General features: G+C 46.1%; 2 protein-coding genes across 19 annotated transcripts in view; one reads left to right on the top strand and one right to left on the bottom strand.

Annotated features, from left to right (window-relative positions):
- The window catches only part of LOC127592295 (uncharacterized), a 63,081-nt gene that overhangs the window by 32,067 nt on the left and 10,785 nt on the right, over window positions 1-20,229 (bottom strand). The gene's annotated exons all lie outside the window — the stretch shown is intronic.
- The window catches only part of otofa (otoferlin a), a 33,507-nt gene that overhangs the window by 2,732 nt on the left and 10,546 nt on the right, over window positions 1-20,229 (top strand). For 5 of the 18 annotated variants that reach the window (XM_052052929.1, XM_052052931.1, XM_052052924.1 and 2 more), the window contains exons 1-19: window positions 1,321-1,755; window positions 5,449-5,507; window positions 9,120-9,208; window positions 10,821-10,920; window positions 12,245-12,444; window positions 14,350-14,420; window positions 14,521-14,647; window positions 14,769-14,823; window positions 15,722-15,853; window positions 16,732-16,794; window positions 16,909-16,993; window positions 17,079-17,238; window positions 17,303-17,489; window positions 17,771-17,957; window positions 18,574-18,797; window positions 18,947-19,055; window positions 19,145-19,328; window positions 19,780-19,900; window positions 20,056-20,156. In XM_052052929.1, coding sequence (XP_051908889.1) covers window positions 1,674-1,755; window positions 5,449-5,507; window positions 9,120-9,208; window positions 10,821-10,920; window positions 12,245-12,444; window positions 14,350-14,420; window positions 14,521-14,647; window positions 14,769-14,823; window positions 15,722-15,853; window positions 16,732-16,794; window positions 16,909-16,993; window positions 17,079-17,238; window positions 17,303-17,489; window positions 17,771-17,957; window positions 18,574-18,797; window positions 18,947-19,055; window positions 19,145-19,328; window positions 19,780-19,900; window positions 20,056-20,156 — 2,336 coding nt within the window. In that variant the 5' untranslated portion in view covers window positions 1,321-1,673. Of the gene's footprint in view, window positions 1-1,319; window positions 1,756-5,448; window positions 5,508-9,119; window positions 9,209-10,820; window positions 10,921-12,244; window positions 12,445-14,349; window positions 14,421-14,520; window positions 14,648-14,768; window positions 14,824-15,721; window positions 15,854-16,731; window positions 16,795-16,908; window positions 16,994-17,078; window positions 17,239-17,302; window positions 17,490-17,770; window positions 17,958-18,573; window positions 18,798-18,946; window positions 19,056-19,144; window positions 19,329-19,779; window positions 19,901-20,055; window positions 20,157-20,229 lie in introns of those variants that run through there. The other 13 variants (XM_052052930.1, XM_052052921.1, XM_052052916.1 and 10 more) reach the window with 5 other exon arrangements.

Below are 20,229 nucleotides of genomic sequence, written 5' to 3'. Positions count from 1 at the left end.
TTACAGCTTATAAATAACAAAGACTCCATAGGGAGAGTACTCAAGAGCACTTTGTTCCAAGTTTGTCAAGCTGTGTTTCAACTTCAGGCCAACACTGCCCTCTGTTGGTATAACTCCGTATCTGCCACTGAAACTTTTTGTCTTTTTTGAGACACGAAGTCGTCATGATTTATGATTTTAATACATTGGGTTCCTCACATTACATTTGCGTTTAAGTGCTCTATAAATACAATTGAGGTGAGTCGAGTTGATAATTTTAATTGGCCGGCCACAACAGTAGTCTTTTTGTCTTCTATTGTATTTGATTAAAATCGATTCAGGGTGTCCCCCGCCTACTGCCCGGAGACGGCTGGGATAAGCTCCAGCACCCCCCGCGACCCTAGTGAGGATCAAGCGGTTAGGAAGATGAATGAATGAATGAATGAATAAAATCGTAATTATTAATAGGTTCCCCCCACCTCCCCAAAATAAAGGACAAAAATTCACTTTTGTTAACCACATTTTTGGACCCATTCAAACTGTTCCAACTTTAAACGGTTCAGATCATTCCTATTTGCATTGCTTTTTCTTTTTTTTTTTCCAAAATTAATAAAAAAATTCAAAAATACAAATAATTCTAAGTGCCCTGAGTCCTTTTGACAAGCTTTACCTGATCCGACTCCAGCGTGACCAGAACTCTGCTGGATGGACAAAGTGGGGAAATTGGTTGCCTAGCAACTGGTCGGCATCTGTCCTTAACCGTTTGATCCGACTGTTCGAGCCACTCGGCTCATTCATTAAATACAAGAGGAGCTGAGTCTTTATTGAGTATAACCTCATCGCGTCAACTCCACTTTCTGAATGAGCACGACGGAAACAATATGATATGTCACCTGCATAGATAGATGTCGGTACTGTGATTGTGCAATTTCCTTCGAAGATTTATTCTATTAAAAATAAAAGACTTGATATGCACGCACATCTCTCTGTTTTAGAATGGAACGATGCAGCTCGATTCACTCGCACCAATTTTTCGATTCAATTCGATCGTTGTCACGCTTCTAATGTATATATTGACAAGTTCATTCATGTCGTAAAATGACAACACAAAACTCGCACCTTCTGGAATGGAATCGTACCCAAATGACTCCCCTTTAAAATGAACCATCCTCGAATCGTGTCACCAGAAATGCTTGCATTTGTCTTACATTGCAGAGCTGCACATCCCAAATTATAATATTTATGAAAGGCAGATGATGAAACCTGTTTTCATTCAATTGCGAAGTGAGATTGTGCCAAAGTGACACACAGCGTTGAACTGCTTCATTACCGGGAAGCTGTAGCACAAGCGCACACACACACACACACGTGCGCACACACACACTCCCTCCTCCACCTACCCACTGCCCGCACCCAAGCAAGTGAAGAGATTCTCGACAAATGCTGCAGCCTGAGCAGTCAGCTCGCATCTTTTGCGGTGCACATATAGAAAATCACAAAACTAAAGTAAGGGGGCGGGGGTGCCCACAATCGGATCTTAATGCCGCGCACATGGAAAAGGATTTAGGATCGCATAGGATCCACTCGGGAGGAGAGGCTCAGCTTCAGTTTAAGACCGAAGAACCAAAGACAGAAGGTTGAAGTTTGCCCGTGTGGAGGAGTGAGGTCCGACTCCAACGGGCCCCGCCGGACTCATGATGGCCCTCACGCTTCACCTCAAGTCGGTCGCCAACCTCCGGGGGAAAGGTGACCGCGTTGCCAAAGTCACATTTCGAGGTAGGGCCCAACTTTTCCAGTTTGTTGCCTACTCTCTGTTGTGAAGGAAAGTCGAGGAAAATGACATTTTAATCGCATCAGGAGACAACTAATCAGAGGGCCGACATTTTATTCCTGTTTTCTGCTTGCCGTCAATCTGGCTTTTGATAGGCTTTCGTTTAACCACGCATGGCCATTTGAAATTGAAATGAGCGACTGGAGTTGTTGATTGAAGTTTCTCCTGCTGACTGGCGTTCGAATAAAACTGCTGAAACGCGCGGTCGTGCGGTCTAAAACGCTTCATGTCGGAGTTGAAAAATAAAGCTCGGCGTTCGAAAATTGTGATCACTCATCGCAAAAATGTAGAAGGATGTTTGTACGTGTGCCCACTTCATCTGCAAATTTGCAGAACGATCGCCCCGATGTTTTGAATTTGATGGCTACGAAGCATTTTCCTTGTTGCGCGTCTGTCGTGGGTGACTGCGGCAAGGAAAAGGCAGAGCGTCCATAAATAATACCGCGATCGTTCTCTTATCGTCAGAGGTTGGAGCGGCTCGGAGTTTGGCTAAGTTTGGTGACGATTGATCACGGGTTTTGATCCTCATGTCGCATTTCGCTTTGGTTTGTTTTTCCCAGCCTACCAAACCCAAATCATTCTTATCAAGGCAAAACAGTCTCCCGTTCAAAGCCCTTTTATCGTGGCCTTGTCCGCCGCTTCTCGCAGGAATTACAGCCAATCAATAGCGTGCGTGCGTGTGTTCGAGAACTTGACCACACTGAGTCTTGCGCTCAGACAGGCTAGCTCGTATCCGACTCGCTGATTACAGTTGGCATCAGTATTGTTTAGAATGTCACATTACCGCCTTCCCACTTCCTTTTTCCTGCCTATATGTGTGTGTGTGTGTGTGTGTGTGCCCTGCGCTGCAGCAAACCCGCCAGCCTCTTAAGTCGTACGTGCAGTGTGTCAGCCAAGACGGGAATTGGACTTGCGCCGCTGGCACGATCACACGAGCTGTTGTCTTCGGTTCAGTCGCTTCCCATTGAAAAGAACAGCTTTGTCGTTTTGCTCGAACGCATCCGAGGCTGTCAAAATCATTCTCGGTTTGGACGCGGCCAGCGAACTGCAATACAATAATTCCATGAAACGGCCCGATTTGTAGTTATTCTTTTTTTTTTTTCTCAAATATGCTTTCATGTGAGCATCACCGCTTGCAAACCTTACTAGCACAAGCCCCCCAACGTTAACTCGTTCAGTACCAGCCAATTCTAGACCAAGTCTGAAAAGACGTTTCAAAACGTCTTTGGGAGTGAATGAGTTAATGTCAGTCGCTTTTCCTGTGTGGCTTGACATTTTCCCCTCTTTTTTTTTGGCCAACTTTGTCAGCGAGAAACAAACCGTCAGATCATTTGATAAGAGATAAGCCTCGAGCAAAGGCAGGCGCTGCTACTTAATTGATTTCCGAGCCCGAGACTTTGATGAGCGCACCATCAGCTTCAATTGTTCATGCTCAGGCTGAGCAGTTGCTCTGCAGCCTTGCCAAACACGACGAGTCAAGTGGATGTCGTTCAAAAGTTAATTACATCGCAACCCCAGATAAGACTTTGTTGGCCATCTTCAACACGTGAAAAAAGAGCGGGCCTTGACATCGAACAAAATGTTTCGCTAGAACTAGTTTCAAAAGACCTTTTTGACCTTAAATGAATGTAACAGCCCCAATTTCAAACAAAAAAACATCCTTTCATGTTCGTCCGCACAAATCAAAACTTTAATAAGCGCTTTGTTTTTTTCCTAACGCAACCTGATTAGCAGCAGGCTTTTAGTTTTGTTGCAGCGCGCTTTACGTAAGCCTCAAACACCATCTACTTTTACAAACCCACGTCTCGATAGGATTGAAAAAAAAAAAGGAAGAGAAGGCAGCAGCAGAGCTTCTGTTTTGAATAATGTAGGAGGGATAGTTTCATCCTCTCTGGCATTTAAGTGCTGTTTATTTCAAAATGAAAAAAAAATGTGGAAAGATATGGGTTTTTGTGGGGGTATGAGCTCGGAAGAAAGAGGGTTTTATTTAGCACAGCATATTGGATTTAAACTAGTTGCCAACCACCTCAAAGTTTTATATAAGCATGTACTGTATGTATCTCGATCAAAAGATGATTCGATACCTGACCCGATACCCGAGGTCCGATACAATTCAGGGACGGCATTTTTTTGAAGTGGAACAAAAAGTTGCACTCATATTTTCTAATAAAAAACAATTTTCCAATTCAAATGGGGTTGCAGTTACACACTAAACCAGGGGTGCCCATTAGGTAGATCCTGATCTACCGGTAGATTTAAGACTGGTTCCAAGTAGATCCGAGGAGTGTCGAGAAGAAAAAAAACAAACAACCATTTGTGTTTCTTTGTACATGTTAGTAACATATTTTTTGTGCTAATATACACTGCACACTAATCAGTCTGGGCAGCCCGGTAGTCCAGTGGTTAGCACGTCGGCTTCACAGTGCAGAGGTACCGGGTTCGATTCCAGCTCCGGCCTCCCTGTGTGGAGTTTGCATGTTCTCCCCGGGCCTGCGTGGGTTTTCTCCGGGTACTCCGGTTTCTTCCCACATTGCAAAAATATGCATGGCAGCCTGATTGAACACTCCAAATTGTCCCTAGGTGTGAGTGTGAGTGCGAATGGTTGTTCGTCTCTGTGTGCCCTGCGATTGGCTGGCAACCGATTCAGGGTGTCCCCCGCCTACTGCCCGGAGACAGCTGGGATAGGCTCCAGCACCCCCCGCGACCCTAGTGAGGATCAAGCGGTTAGGAAGATGAATGAATGAATGAATGAAAATGAACTAATCAGTCTCATTTTCACTAAAAAATATATATTTAAAAAATAAAATAAAGCAGATAAATCTTAAATTTGTGTGTGTGTCTGTGTGTGTGTGTGTGTGGGTGCGCGCGCCGGTTAGGGTAGATCCCCTGAGGTTAGTTGATCGAAAAGTAGATCTTTGATCCAAAAAGTTTGGGCACTAAACACTAAAACAATCAAATGAAACTGCTCTCTTGCTTCCCCACCATGACAAACACCGGCCTGCCATTTTCACTCATTATGCAACTGTCGCAAAAAAAAAATGTCGAGGGAATATATAAGATTACGGCCTAGTAATGAGCTGGATGATATACGTCAAAGAAATAACACCTGGTCCGCCGATCAAACTGGCGGTCGGTAGAATTTAACAAGCGCCTTGGGTCTTTATTGTTGAAATGTTTGGCAGTGCAAACACGCGCCAAAACACACAACAGCTGCACAAAGCAAACCACGGCACAAAAGGACACGTGCGCCGCCGCCATTCACCGGAACGACACAAAACATCCAGGTGCAGCATGCGCCACCGAATCACATGACAGTCGCCAATGAGCTGCCCTCTGATTTCGCAAAACTACCCTCCTGACTCTTCATATTATCCGGTGGGACGGTAACCATGGAGATCCAAGCGTATGTTTTCCTTCACGGAACTTGACATTACGCTTTACGTATCCTACCTAACGGGCGTCCTGTATTCCCCTGAATGTCAAACCTTTATTACAGCGCAGATTAAACTTAAAAACGCGGCTATCAATCGTACTCATCGGCGACATGGGCGCTCGAGCTAAAGAGCATTGACATTCATTGCGATCGGGCGCTTGAAAGCACTCGACCCCGCCTGATGTCTCCATTTGTCTTTTTTCAGGGTCGTCCTTCTACAGCCGCGTGGTGGCCAACTGGGAGGAGGCGGCACACTTTAATGAGGTCGGTTGCGTTTGATTCCCTTCCGTCGTGAGCGCCGGGCAATTGTCGCTTGGATTCATAGACCGCATAGACTTGATCTCACGTACGGAGTCGGTTTGTTTCAAAATAGCGCTAATTAAATCCGGTTGTGCACTCAAATGAATGACGCTGTTTAATAGGGTTTGCCAATGGGACAATTGTCGCTAATGACATTACCGCCGAATCTCGTAAAGAAGTGCGTGGGGCCGTATTAGATGAAAGCAAGACAAACAAGGTGATAAACATATTCAAGCATATTAAAATTCCAAATCACATTTATATGGCTTTGCATGGATGGATGTGGAAACTGTAATGCCTCATTCACGTTGTTGCTCTGAGTCGTGCTAAAATGAGCCGAGCGCAAAGAAGGATTTCACCTGAGGCCTGTTGTCGGCCACCGGTGGCTGTTTTTTTTTTTAAATTAAGTGTTGCTGTGCAGTGGAAATATGAATTCCTGCAGGCTTTTGTCACCAAAAGTGTATTCAAATGCAAAGTGGCTAATAGAGCAGGAAGAAGTACAAAGAGGGAGATAGAGAAAAGACACCCCCACCCCCACTCCCTCTCATTTTTATAGCAACATGCGCATCCTCGACAAAAGTCTCGAAATATGCCGATAATTTCTATGATGTCATTGTTGCTTGCTTGATACAAGCACCTCCGACTGATTTCTTTTGACAGCCTCATTTGTCGCTCCGTGTGCCAGGGAGGTCATTAGCATCGCTCAGCATCACGACCGCAGGAGGAGCAACTTCAAGTGGCCTCCGCGACCTTGGGTGGGAGGGGGGGGGGGGGGGGGTTACTGGATGATGCTGGTGTCACAGTGCGTCTACATAGGAATAGAGGCATTGTTGTCCCCCCTGGCATATCTTCATGCTGGGGAAATACTGGAACGCTGCCCTCATCTGGAGTGACGCAACGCTTGGACAGCTCAGGAAGCTGAATCTTGCCCCTGTGTTGCGGCGCCATTAGCATCGAGCCGTGAGTCGTGTTGCTTTCTGCCTGGTCTGGCAAGCGCGCCTTTGAACTAGTACGCCAGTTGCCTGGATGGGGGAATGTGCATTCATTATTCATCCCCGTGGTGGGATTTAGCTTTTAGCTACGGCGTACCAGTGCCTCCCCCTCAACTGGTTAGACAGAACTAGAGCAGAGAACAGCAAAGCCTGCAAGTTTTCGGAAGTTTGGGGGGGGTTGGCTGTACTCCAGTGTGTGTGAGAGAGAGAGAGAGACAAGTCATAGATGGCAAAAGACGACAAGAGACGATGCAAAAATAATGATGCAAATATATGTTCTTTCTCCGTGAGTGAGCGGACAGCTGCCGCGGTTTAACTTTTAAATAGGAATCGGGGAGTTACGTAAGCAAGACTCCAGTTGGACTGCTTTTCAAATGTGCGCGTCCCTCTAAGTTCACAATCGCTCCATCCCAAATCCCCCCCGCCCCCCGAAGTCTCTTGGGCACGTCACCTGTCTTGGGAAGAGTTGGGGTAGCGCCCCCGCGTCCTCGTTCTGCAGAAGCCTTGCAGCATCATGTGACCTCAAGATTGAAAGTCGGAATGTTTTTTTTAAGACACTGTTGAGTGAAAGTAGTTAGGTGACATTCATTGGGGGTTAAAAAAAATAGTTGTCCCTCATTGCGGAAGGAAGCGCGTCAGTCAAGTAGGAAAGATTACATGCAGCTATTATCTAGTAATAACACCGCTTTTGTCATCATATTGTTTTGTTTTGTTTTTTTTTAAATAATTGCATCACTCATGGCTGTCAGACCTTTGAAAAAGAGTTTGGGAAGATGATGTAACCACTGTCATTTCTTTTGTGGCTGGCTCACAAGGAGTGAACAAAACAACAGCATGCAAAGGAACCCCCCGCCCCCCACACACACACACTCCCTCAAAAAATAATAAATAAACCTACCGATCGCTTTGAAGCTACATTTCACTCTCCTGACCACTGAAACAGCATAAATGCAATGAGAAACCTGTCGGCGTTTTAGCAATCATTTATGACCCGCACTAGTTTAAAGATTGAGGTCTGCTCCGCGGGGATGCTTTCCTCTCTCCAAGTATCCTCAATAAATGATGATCCCAGAAAAATATCTTTGCGGACAGTCAGAAGTCAGAAAGGGATGAGACTGCGAATAGGAATGCAGTCAAAACAAGCACATAGTCTGCTGAATGTTTCAGATCTAACCCCCCCCCCCCCCCCCCCAAAAAAAATAAAGAAAAAGAAACTTTTTGCTGATTCTGTTAGTTACTTCAGTTTGCACCAATTTGCATTCGCTTGGACTTCCTCTGCTTTAATGAGGCCCCACTCAGCTGTAACAAGGCACCAAACAAACATTATTACGAGTGTGGCGGGCATAAAATTATTCCAGTGAGGAGAGGAATTCTGTCCCAGCAGATTTATTGATTATTATTATTTCATTTTTTTCTTTTTTGAATAAAAGTATCTCTGGGCCCCACAGTGACCCCCCCCCTTTCAAGGAATTAAAATAAAAAACACTTAGCAATTAAATGGCCGTTGAATTGTTGACTTGATGTTACCTGTCGTGTATGAAATATTATCAAGGGTTATGGAACAAAAAAAAATCTTGCCCCAGAAGACACATCCTCTGTTGAGTAATGAGAATGGAGCTTTCAATATAGATAAGGATGTGGCTAGTATCGCTCAATGCGAACGTCGTTTCTCATTCCTCACGAGAGCACGGTCCGCATGGCTTGATGACAAAATGGATTCAGCTACCTCATAACAATGTGAAGAATGTGGCTTGTACTACTTCTGAGGACACGGCTTTCACCGCATCATTAAAAAAAAAAAAAAAGTGGTTGTCGCTTCATCGTAAGTATGTGGCTGGAGAAGGTTCTTGGATGGACTCGTGAGCCCTGGCTCACACTGAGGCAGTTACCGTATCTCCCGCACTATAAGGCGCACGTAAAAGCAAAGTCCAACTTCATCAAAAGAAGCCTCCGCAGTCCTTAAAAGAAGACGCGGGCAGAAGAAACGGTCCTTGTAAATATCAAATCATATGTTTCAAAGGCTCGTCACTCAAGCTTACGCTCCGTAATAAGTCATCAAGGTGTTTTCATGTGCCGTATCCACGGCAACCAATATTAAAGACTCACACGGTTGTTGCAGCCTTACAGTGTGGGATCAGAGAAGTAAAAGCCACTCTTTTTCCTCTCCTCTTGTGCTTTTAGCTCCTGTGATAGACCGCAGTGGCCTGCAGGCTTCTGCTTATTGAGGCTGTACCTGTGTCACTTTTAATGAGCGGCCCGATGCCACCAATTAAGCTGTCCAATATGGCATGGGAGGGGGGCGGGGGAACTCTTGGAATGCTCATGAGCGGCTCTGTACAGAAAGATCTAACAGTCAGCCAGCCAAAGCATTTTTGCAGCATTATTTCACCAAAACGTCATCAGTGTGTCTTTTTGGCATGCTTGTTTTCTTACTGCTACAGAAAAGAGCGGTTGTGTTGTTCAATGCCCGTGTGTGTGTGGTCCTCGCTAGGCTTTTTTCCCCTTCCCCCCCCCCCCCTTTTTTTTACTTGGTCCTCACTGTGTCACAAGTACAAGAAAGTGTGTGTGTGTGTGTCCTCTTTAGGTGTTCCGATGGCCACTTGCGAGCAGACTGGATGGCAGCGAGATGCTGGAGATCCAAGTGTACAATTACAGCAAAGTCTTCAGTAACAGGTCAAAGCCGCATCGGGCGATTACACTTTTCACTCCTAAATCGCACAACACGTTTCCCCGCCAAAGTTGGGAACCTCCAAGTGCTTGTACAAAATTGAAGGCATGAAGGAAAATGTGTTTGATGGGCACTCGTGGGGCCCATTTCTCACTCGGTGATCTCCTGACAAATCAGATGACGGACACTGGGGTGGGGGTGGGGGATTGTCCCATGATGGACGGTGCTTTCATCACAAAGTGCGTTTGATTTCACGCCGCCTTGGCATACGGACTAATGAGAAACATCACAGCCATTGATATTTGCCGCCGTGATTTATGTGTATTTATGATCATTAGCGTGCGTCATCCGGTGACTCTTTGAATGAATATTCGCAACCCCGATATGGGATGTCACGTTTCAGTTGGAGTGCAGGCAAGCCCGCGACCACATTGTGTGTTCCACATCTGCTAGTCGGTTTGTGGGCTGAAATCACTTTGGGGGGGGTGCTTTCAATTATTCAACAGCTCTAATTAGCAATTCGGTGGTGACTTGATGTTATGCGAAGTGTATGTAAGCAATATAGCCATTTTTATGGTACTGTACGTTTATTACTAATTATTCTCTTGGGAGCAATGAAGCAATGTTTTTTTTTGGGGGGGGGAGGGTTGAGGCAGGACAAGAAGGTTTTTATTTGATTTTATTATGAACCCAAATCGAGGTATCTTAATCTATCACAAGTCATCAGCAAGTCAAGCTCATCCGTGTGTCTACAAAGTGCACATAACATGTTGAAGGCTTTGGGGAATTAACTGTCTTTTCCATTCCCGCGCTTGAAATATAAAAGTAGTCGTCCTCTAAACAAAGGCTCAATTATGCTTCTTGAACCCGAATTAAATAACCTCTACAAATCAGTCTTCTAATTATATTGAGTAAGTTCTTTTCTCGTGAATTTTGTGATCCTCTTTGTTTTCAAACGCGTCTGTGTACGCTGACATTTCCAACCCCCGCTAAGCAAGAAAAGTCGCGATGAGCCCAGGACGCAGTCAACCGCGCAGCCGAGAAAGGAAGGATTCGCAGCGGGATCAGCGCGTGTCACAATGAGGACTGCTTGATGCGGGCAATAAGAAGCCGAGTTTCAGCAAGCATTGACGACGGCGTCTGCTTTGGCTGTGGCGCACGGCAAGCCTCCCGGGAGGATTTGTCAAACGGGGAAAACATTTCTCGACGCTGGATCAAAATGTGCAGCAAAGACTCCAGCCCGGGGGTCGGCAACACACGGCTCCAGAACCGCTCCTTGTAACTTTATAAAAAAAATGTTTGAAAATGGAAAAAGATTTTGATAGTAGGCTAATATAGCTCAAATAGATAAAGATACATATTGTAGCTCCAAAAAAGGAGAGCTGTAGTGTTGTTTTTTTAAAAAAGCATACACTTTATTTATGCTTTGAACAGTCTCGACAAACTGCCACACTCTTCGCTTTCACCCCACACAAGGTTTAAACGCACGAGCATGAAAAATGCCCCCCCCCCCCCACCCCCCGGTAAGAATGATTCGACGTCCTTGCCACTCGTGATGGAGGACGTCAATACGGAACGGCGCATATGGATTTGTTATGTTTTCAACCCCCTCTGCAGATTGGTGGGGACTTTCTGCATGGTGCTCCAGAAGGTGGCGGAGGAGGGGCAGCTTGAGCTGACGGACACACTCATAGACGATAACAACACGTCCCTAAACGTGAGTCCGGATTCGGGAATAGTTTTGCTCTTGAGTTCGCACACAAGAAAGATCAGGCGTTAGCGCAAGAGGAGCACTTTCATTACGTTTGAACCGAGTAAAAATGGATTGGTCTCTAGGTGACTATTCTTGCGCTGCAAAGGACCAAAGATTAGCGTAAGATGGCGGCTGTTAATTGGGGGTGTTGAAGGCCTTGCGGCGGTGCGGAGTTGTGATGGAGGATGCGGGCGTGCTGATGTGATGTTTTTCAGACGAGAACGCGCGCCGCGGGAGCGCTTTTTAATTTTTTTTTCTTCTAAGACTTAACGCGAAGGCATAAAGTAGCTCCATGCGCGCATCCAGACAATTAAGAACTCAAAGGCTTCGCGGAAAGCAGACTCAAGGTTGAACGCTTTTGTTTTTGCCGCTTTTCACCCTGGCGTGGTTGCTGTAGCAACACAAAATAAAAACCAGACTGATGACCCTGTGAGAATATGATGAAGAAGCCCGGGAAGCGCTAAAGAATGCATTCCAGCGCTGCTCTCATCCATCTTTCTGCTTGCAATAAATTGGCTTTCATCAAAAATTAACAGAAGAATATTGACACCCCCACCCCCACCCTAAAAAAATGCCCCAAAGGGGCACAGAAGAAAAATGACGTCTACACCATTGATTCTGAAGAAGAAATTGAAACGACCCAAGAGATGATTTACAGCATCCAGCGAGGCGCAGTGTCTTCCGACGAAAGCTGTTTTTTTTTTTTTCACACGTCATTAAATGCATTCAATCTGATATTCAGACGGGAGTTCGCCTTAAGCTGCTTTAAATGATGTGCAACTGCGACGGGGTCGGGAAGAATCGCGCAGCAGATACATTTGGAAAAAACAAAGCACATTTTTTTACAGCTTGAAATGAAAGGCGGAAATAGATCAGCGGGAGTGGTGCAGAAAACACGGAGTCAATCATGTTTAACTTGGAAAATGTAGCAGTTTAGAATCATTTCTCGGGCCTGACTGATTTTTGTTAGGATGATTCCGTTTAATTCAGAAACGGCTTCATTGGCCGATTAGTTGGAGGGAAAAAAAATGCGGAATGAATAACAAGTTGTTTTATTTTCCTCAATGTTTACTCCAACTTCCAGACAGAACAAAACATCATCCTTTATTTGCTTTGCTTCACAACAGGAGAAAAAATCTGCCAAAATCGGATATTAATTTTATTGTTATCTTTCACTTGTAATGTGGAAAGAAAGAAATCCCCCCCCCCCAGTTATAAATTAGTTATAAATGCTTATAAACCCTTATATAAATGCGAGTTCACCACGTCCCCCTTCTCTGGGTTCCAGACCAGCGTTACCATCGAGATCAGATACCAGCCGATGGACGGCACGGCGGCCCTGTGGAACCACGGCGAGCATCTGGATGTTCCCGACGACCGCGACGGCATGTTTACGTTCGAGACGGACAGCCTGCTGTCGGGGCACAGCCGCGGCTCCGGCGCATCTGCGAAACGATCGTTGCAGGGATCCATACCGACGTTCAGAAAGTGAGTCCCAACGCGCACGAGCGAGCGCACGTGATGGCGGCTCCCAAATTGGAACGTCGTCAGAAAGAATGAACTCATTCACTCCCAAAGACGTTTTTAAACGTCTTTCCGGACTTGGTCTAGAATGTGCTGGGACTGAATGAGTTAAGACAGTTGGAGTCGCCAAAACTTTTACCTCCTCTGGTTTACAACTCCGCCACGACGGTGACGATGCATCAGCGAGCTCTCACTTGTACGAATTGTTTGTCGTCGTGAGTCCTTCGCGTGCCCGGACAGCAACGACAGTTGCACCAATCTGGCAAGATGACAAGTACAAAATGTCACCTAAGCCATCGAAGACGGAAAGATGTGGGATATTTCATTTCAAAAGTTCCATTGTGACCTTAAAGCTCAAATCCTGCGATACCAACAAAAAAAAAATAGTGAGTCACTTTTTCCATTTTTCAAAAGATTTTTTTGCGGTCCATTCAAAATGCACTCGGCAACGCATACATTAATTTAATTGAATCCCCCACAGCTAGAACATTGAATTAATGAGCATATTTTAATGCTCTTATTCTAATTGGAATAAAATATGTAGAACCATAAAAATTAAAAAATAACCCAGCTTTGCTCAGATTTCTGTTTCCAAAGAATGCTGCTGGAAAGTGCCCACATAGCCGAACAGCTCGCCTGTTTTCTGGGCGAGCACTTTGATGTCCTTTTTTTTCTGTCCGATGATAGAGATGCATTTTAGTCGACTTTTAATGACTTGGACGGCAACACTATCCCCAATAATATGCCGCCACATCCCTCGCGCCCTCCCTCCTTGTGCCCCCTCCCTCCTTCCTTCCATCCGTGCGTCACCCGCCCATCGGTCTCACCGGCTGGCTTCTTTTAAGACCCGCACCACTCGGCTGATGACAAATATCACGCTCAAATAAGTTCACAAGGACTGGACCTTCATTGGGTAGACGAAGTGTTTCGTGTCGTCGGTATGTATGTGAACAGCGTCTTTTCATACTTTTGGTTGTTTTGTTGTCTGTTTTTCTAACCGATGCCAAAAATATTTATATACGTTGAGGAGATCAACGCCTTCATTGTTGCCGCGGTGACCGACGAATGATCTATGATACTGTCGAACGAGCCCGGGACACTGATGTTTGATTTCAAGACGTGAAGTTATTTAGATGAGTAGTGTGTCGAGTTGGCCATTTTCTTTAGTTCTAAGATGAAATCATTCAAAAAAAAAACAACATTTGACTCTGCTTATTGAGTTTCACTTTTTGCGGGTTGAAAGGCCACTGAAAAGTTGCACCGATATTCTTATTTAGTGGGACGCATCGGTATTCTCAAAAAGTGTGCTTTTGAACGCCACCGCAACTTTCCGCCTGTTTTTTTTCCACACTGGCGACGAGCATGACAGCAGAAACGGGATCCAGATCAAGTCTGCCAATTGTGAACGCTTGATGCTACAAAGGCAAAAGCGCATTCATTAAATTTGCTGACGTGCATCCATAGTCCCCCCCCCCCCCCCCTGAAAATTGGATGAGATGATCACACCCATTCTTAATTATTCAGGCTGCTCATTTGTGGGCTGTTGCCGGTGACATCACAAGTCTTTGTCGTCGCCGGGAAATGTGATCCAGATACAACAAAAGTGGGGTAACTGGACACTTTTTTTTTTTTTTTTTTGTCCGCGGGGCTTTGATCGATCGTTGGCCGGTGTGACAAACTCAAGCATTGGCCTGGCTGGACTTCCACGTCGCTATGATTGACTTGCGCGGTGTTTGGTTGCCTCCCCATCAGTGTCAGTCACTCCGGTGGCGTTGGGCCCAGTGATTGAAAGTGACCTCGAAGGGCGGCGCTTGTTAGGAGAATCGAGCGCCTGTTCGTGATATCGGTAACCTCTTGTGCCATTGTCAGATCAGGGAAAGGAGTGTTTGCGGCCATGAAGCTTGGCAAGATCAGGAGCTCCAAAGACGATTACAAGAAAGGTAAAAGAACAAGTCTTGAGACCAATTCAGTTTTTTTTTTTAATTATTTAATTTACTAAATTATTTTAAATTATTTATTTATTCCCCTACAATAACTCAGATGAGCCAGCAGTGCTCGACATGGACGACCTGGACAACAAGGCGATGCGTCTCGCCGGAATGTTGGAACCGGATGCCGTTTCTCTGGCCTCTGTCACTGCTGTCACCACCAACATATCCAATAAGAGGTCTCGACTTTTTCTACATTGTCAAAAACATTGTGCATGAACGCAGATATCAACATCAAGTGAAATACAAATGAACTCGTGAATCGGGGGGGGAAAAAAATGTTTGTGCTCGTTTTTGCAGATCCAAACCAGACATCAAGATGGAACCGAGTTCTGGACGACCGGTGGATTACCAGGTTTGCCTTTTTGGGGAACATGCTAGCTCATGTCTTATTAGCAACGTGACACAATGTATTGATTTTGCCTAAAACTCTTGAATAAGACAGAATTGGGGGGGAATTGTGGCACAATTGTCTCACTATTTAATATTGTAGACTAGCTAGGACAGTTGTTGTTGTAGACTAGCTAGGACAGTTGTTGTGCTAATGTACTTTTCAGAGCTTTGCGGACAAACAATACACTCATCGTACAAATGTTTACGTCAAAACAATAATAGTTTTGTTTCCCCTTGTTTTTGTCACAAAACTATTAGATCGCCACCTCGTATGTGTCCAAATATGGTCATTGTCACGTTTGTTTGACGTCTGCTACTTGTACACATTAACTCTTGAAAGTATTGAAAGAACGCCAGATGCTGCCTTTTGGATTTCCTTTTTTTGAAAACGGAGCTTTACAGCGACACATTGTCCACGACGGCTTCAAAGTAAATCACGCCTTTGCAACTTTCAGGAGAGCCCTTATTGTTTTTTTTTTTTTTTTTTGCGAAAGCAGCGGTCGCATCTTCAAACGTGCGTCACATGAGAGCAGTGAGATGATTCACGGCAACAAACTTTTACCTTGTTATTGTCAATGCTTTCCCCATCCAGCCTTTATGTCTACCTCTCTTCTTATCTAAAGGTTAATTATACCAAAGAGATACCTGCAGCTCAACGAGCTTTGCCTTTCAAATGTTGTATTAGCCTCGGGAGATGTCACGGTTAAAATGGAAGTCTGTGTAAAGCAAAGAATGAGGGGATAGGGTGGGTGGGGGGGGGGGGACCATTCAATTCCGTCGAGGGTAATGACTCGTGCGCTTTATTGAAAACGCTCATGTTCCAACTGCTCAGCCCCGACGAATTCTCGTCTCGCCATCAGATAAGCATCACGATCATCGAGGCCCGCCAGCTCATCGGCCTCAACATGGACCCGGTGGTATGCGTGGAGATCGGCGATGACAAGAAGTACACGTCCATGAAGGAGTCCACCAACTGCCCCTACTACAACGAGGTGAGATTTCAACGCCTTTCGGACGGCGACGCGGGCGCGGAGCCTGACAAAACCTTTGTAGCGTGACACAGACCATCTCTGCGCGCCATAAACGGACCTCGTGATGGCTTCCCATAAAACACGAAGCACTGATTGTTTTTGTCAAAGACTTAATTGCGTCCTCACAGGCACAACCAACTTAACTCAATTCAGTACCAGCCAATTCTAGACTAAGTCTGAAAAGACGTTTAAAAACGTCTTTGGGAGTGAATGAGTTAAGAGGCAGGGAAATGCGAATGTCCTTTGAGTGGATGCAAAAAGCATTCGATACATTTTTATTACATTTTTTTTTTTTAGCAATCTCCACCAGGGTTTAAATAAATACCAAAATGGAAAGAGTGAAACTTTCCATTTCGCGACAAGAAAAGGCGGGCTTTGTTGGTTGACGCGGGACGGGTGAAAATTTCAACAGGCGGCAAAAAAGAAAAGAAGTGACTTGCGATCGATTATTTTGTCGGTGACAAAAAAAACCCTGCGGACACACAAACCGGAAAAGTAAACCTATTAGGATAACGGCCCTGGCAGCTCTTCAGACTATTTTTTTTTTCACCATTCAATTGAGCTTTCTGCCATTCCTGGATATCTATGGCGCTGTGAAAGGAGGCGACACCGACTACGTATGAGAGCAAACGGGCTCACTTGGCTGTCTTCTTTGATGAATGTGATTCTCAGACTGACTCCCCACACTCAGTGCTGACACCATTATGGAAAGATCACGGTCACGGCTCTTACTATCGGCTCAATTCTGCCTTTGAACGCTGCATCGATGTCTACGCAGCGCTCACATGGTATGAAATGATCTCCCCTCGCCAACCTCATTTTTTCTCCTCTCTCTGCAGTACTTTGTCTTCGACTTCCACGTCCCCCCCGATGTCATGTTTGATAAGATCATTAAGCTCTCGGTAAGGACCCCACATCTCAAGCTTTGCGACTGTAAAATCATGCATGATCTCCGACTGATGATTTCTTCTGGATTTTGCTCTCTTGTGTTCTTACTTCATTCGCCTTCGCGTCAGGTTATCCACTCTAAAAACCTTCTTCGGAGCGGGACGCTGGTCGGAACCTTCAAGATGGACGTCGGGACTGTTTACTGTCAGCCCGGTAGGACAAAAAGTGTCGCGGAATGCCCGGCCCGATTTAAAAGTGTGGAGACGCGATGAAAACGTCCCTTGGTTTAAAATCCCAGAGCACCAATTCTACCACAAGTGGGCCATCCTGTCCGACCCCGTTGACATCACGGCGGGATGCAAAGGCTACCTGAAATGCGACATCGCCGTGGTGGGCAAAGGCGACAACATCAAGACTCCGCACAAGGCCAACGAGACCGATGAGGATGACATCGAAGGGTAGGCGGGATAGTTGTCGCCACCACCCATGAGCGGGAGTGAAACTTTATTCTCCATCTTTCAGGAACCTGCTTCTCCCCGAAGGAATTCCGGCGGAGCGTCAGTGGGCGAGATTCTACGTGAAAGTCTACCGCGCCGAGGGCCTGCCCAAGATGAACACCAACATCATGGCGAACGTGAAGAAGGCCCTCATTGGAGAAAATCGCGACCTTGTGGATCCTTACGTTCAAGTGCACTTTTCTGGGCAGAAAGTAAATTTCTTCAATGGTTGGGTTCACTATCCGCTTGACAAAAGTCATGGGACCAGACCCCTTGATCAATTTTTTGTCAATCAAGGATTCGCTTGGACCCTTTGAATATCACGTCTTCATTTTACTGAGAAATTTGGACTCACAAAAATGTTTTAATCAATTTCTATGAGTGGAAGAAGCTCAGTGTCCCACTGCCTTTGTCCGAATATTACTGCCTGCCTCAACGGGCCTGATTTTGATGGAAAATCCACCTCGGATTTCAAAGCGTGCACTGTCCACAGGGGAAGACCTCAGTGCAGAAAAGCAGCTACGAACCCGTCTGGAACGAGCAAATCGTCTTCACCGAGCTCTTCCCTCCGCTCTGCAAACGGATGAAGGTCCAAATCCGTGACTCGGATAAGGTGAACGACGTCGCTATTGGAACCCACTTCATTGACCTGCGCAAAATATCCAATGACGGCGACAAAGGTACGTCCGGAGAATCGGCGTCTACCGAAGGGCGTTAATTGCTCATTGGTGTTGATTAGCTGTCGGTGTACATGTCGTCGTTGTGCTGGTTTGCATCCAAAGTTCTGACCTCATGCATGAACGAGTGGAAATTGTGACTTCGCACATGTGTATGCATCCATCCATCCATCATCTACCGCTTATCCGGGGCCGGGTCGCGGGGGCAACAGCTTTAGCAGGGAAGCCCAGACTTCCCTCTCCCTAGCTACTTCTTCCAGCTCTCCCCGGGGGATCCCGAGTCGTTCCCAGGCCAGCTGGGTGACATAGTCTCTCCAGCGTGTCCTGGGTCTTCCCCGGGGTCTCCTCCCGGTGGGACATGACCGGAACACCTCACCAGGGAGGCGCTCAGGAGGCATCCGAATCAGATGCCCAAGCCACCTCAACTGGCTCCTCTCGATGTGGAGGAGAAGCGGCTCGACTCTGAGCCCCTCCCGGATGACCGAGCTTCTCACCTTATCTCTAAGGGAGAGCCCGGACACCCTGCGGAGAAAACTCATTTCGGCCGCTTGTATCCGGGATCTCGTTCTTTCATGTGTATGCACATACATATAATTCCTTGCTCCTGTATGTAATCAAGGGTTCTTGCCTACCTTGGGTCCGGCCTGGGCCAATATGTACGGCTCGACACGCCAGTACACCCTGATGGACGAGCACCAGGACCTGAACGATGGATTGGGCGAGGGCGTCTCCTTCCGAGCCCGTCTGCTGCTGTCTGTCGCCGTGGAGATCCTGGACACGACCTCCCCGGAGATCCTCAGCTCCACCGAGGTGCAGATGGATTCCATCGCCAACATCTCGGAGGTGAGGGTAAAGCGACTTCATGAACAGTTGAAAGCTCATGGGACCCTTCTGGAACACCCCCGCACCCTTCCAGTGGTGCCATAATACTGCAATAAAATTCTATTATTGAATTGAATGATAAAAATAGGATGTTTCCTTCTTCCTGCCAGAATGCCACGGGCAAGACGGAAGAGTTCTTCCTCTTCGGAGCCTTCCTGGAGGCCACCATGATTGACCGAAAGATTGGTGACAAGCCGATTTCTTTCGAGATCACGATCGGTAAAGTCGTCCTTCTTTCATCTTGTTGAAGCTCAAGAAGTAGGAAGATTGAACCTTGGAAGCGATGCGATGATCTACTCCCTACAAAGGTAACTATGGCAACCAGATAGACGGCACGAGCAAGCCATCCTGGTCGAGGAAGAAGAAGGACGGCGAGAACGACGACGAGGACAGCGAGCTCATCCAAAACTCCAGCGAAGACGAGGCGGATGAGGAAGGCGGCCTGGAGTCGGTCTCCTGCACGCCCCTCATGAGGCCCGTCATCACAGATAGGTCAGATCAAGATATCTCTCTTCCCATATCCTAGAAGGTGAAAGAGACTCCCTTAAAAAAAGTAAGTTCTCTTATTTGGGTTGAATTGGCTCTGCATTTGGAACCAAAAATTACTCATTCATGGAGAATGATTTCAGACGGACTGGACTCATTTATTGCAGCATCGTCGGGCTGGCTGAGTGTTTACAAGAGTGAACATTGTCTTCATCTATTTGCTAGCTATCAAACCACTTCCTGTTTTGTGGGAAATAATGTAAGTTGACAGATTTTGGGATTTTCGAATTTGGGATTCATTCCATTGCGATCCAGATGAATAATTAATTAATTAATTAATTAATTGGTAATTAATCCCAAAGACAAACAGGAAAATGTGCGAGTGACATAAGGATTTTTTTTCCCACCCTACGAACTAACCAACAAGCAGCATTTTTTGCCTTTCGGAACCTGACAGGAATTACTTTCACCTTCCCTACTTTGAGAAGAAACCCTGCGTGTACATCAAGAGCTGGTGGCAGGACCAGAGACGACGACTGTACAACTCCAACATGATGGACAAGATTGCCGACAAGCTGGTCAGCGCTTTTCCCCTAATTGTGTTTCCAATAGCATCACTTTTGAACCACCATTGCCCCCCCCCCCCTCCCTGCATGATCATTAACTAGCCGCCGAAGAGAAGAAGAATTTGTGTCGCATAATCCGCTCTCTGTTTTGTGTGTGGGGTGCGCAGGAGGAGGGCGTCAATGATGTCCAGGAGATCATTAAGACAGAGAAGGCCTTTCCGGAGCGCCGACTCAGGGGAGTTCTTGAGGAACTGAGCGTTGGCTGCAGGTCAGCGCTCATGAAACATTTTTTTTTTTTACCATCATGCAAAAGTACAAATATTGTATAGCACAAGAAATTT

Source organism: Hippocampus zosterae, chromosome 19, assembly GCF_025434085.1.
Source record: "Hippocampus zosterae strain Florida chromosome 19, ASM2543408v3, whole genome shotgun sequence".
NCBI lineage: Eukaryota > Metazoa > Chordata > Actinopteri > Syngnathiformes > Syngnathidae > Hippocampus > Hippocampus zosterae.
The sequence above is the reverse complement of the archived record's forward strand: the minus strand, read 5'-3'. Positions and strand labels throughout refer to the sequence as shown.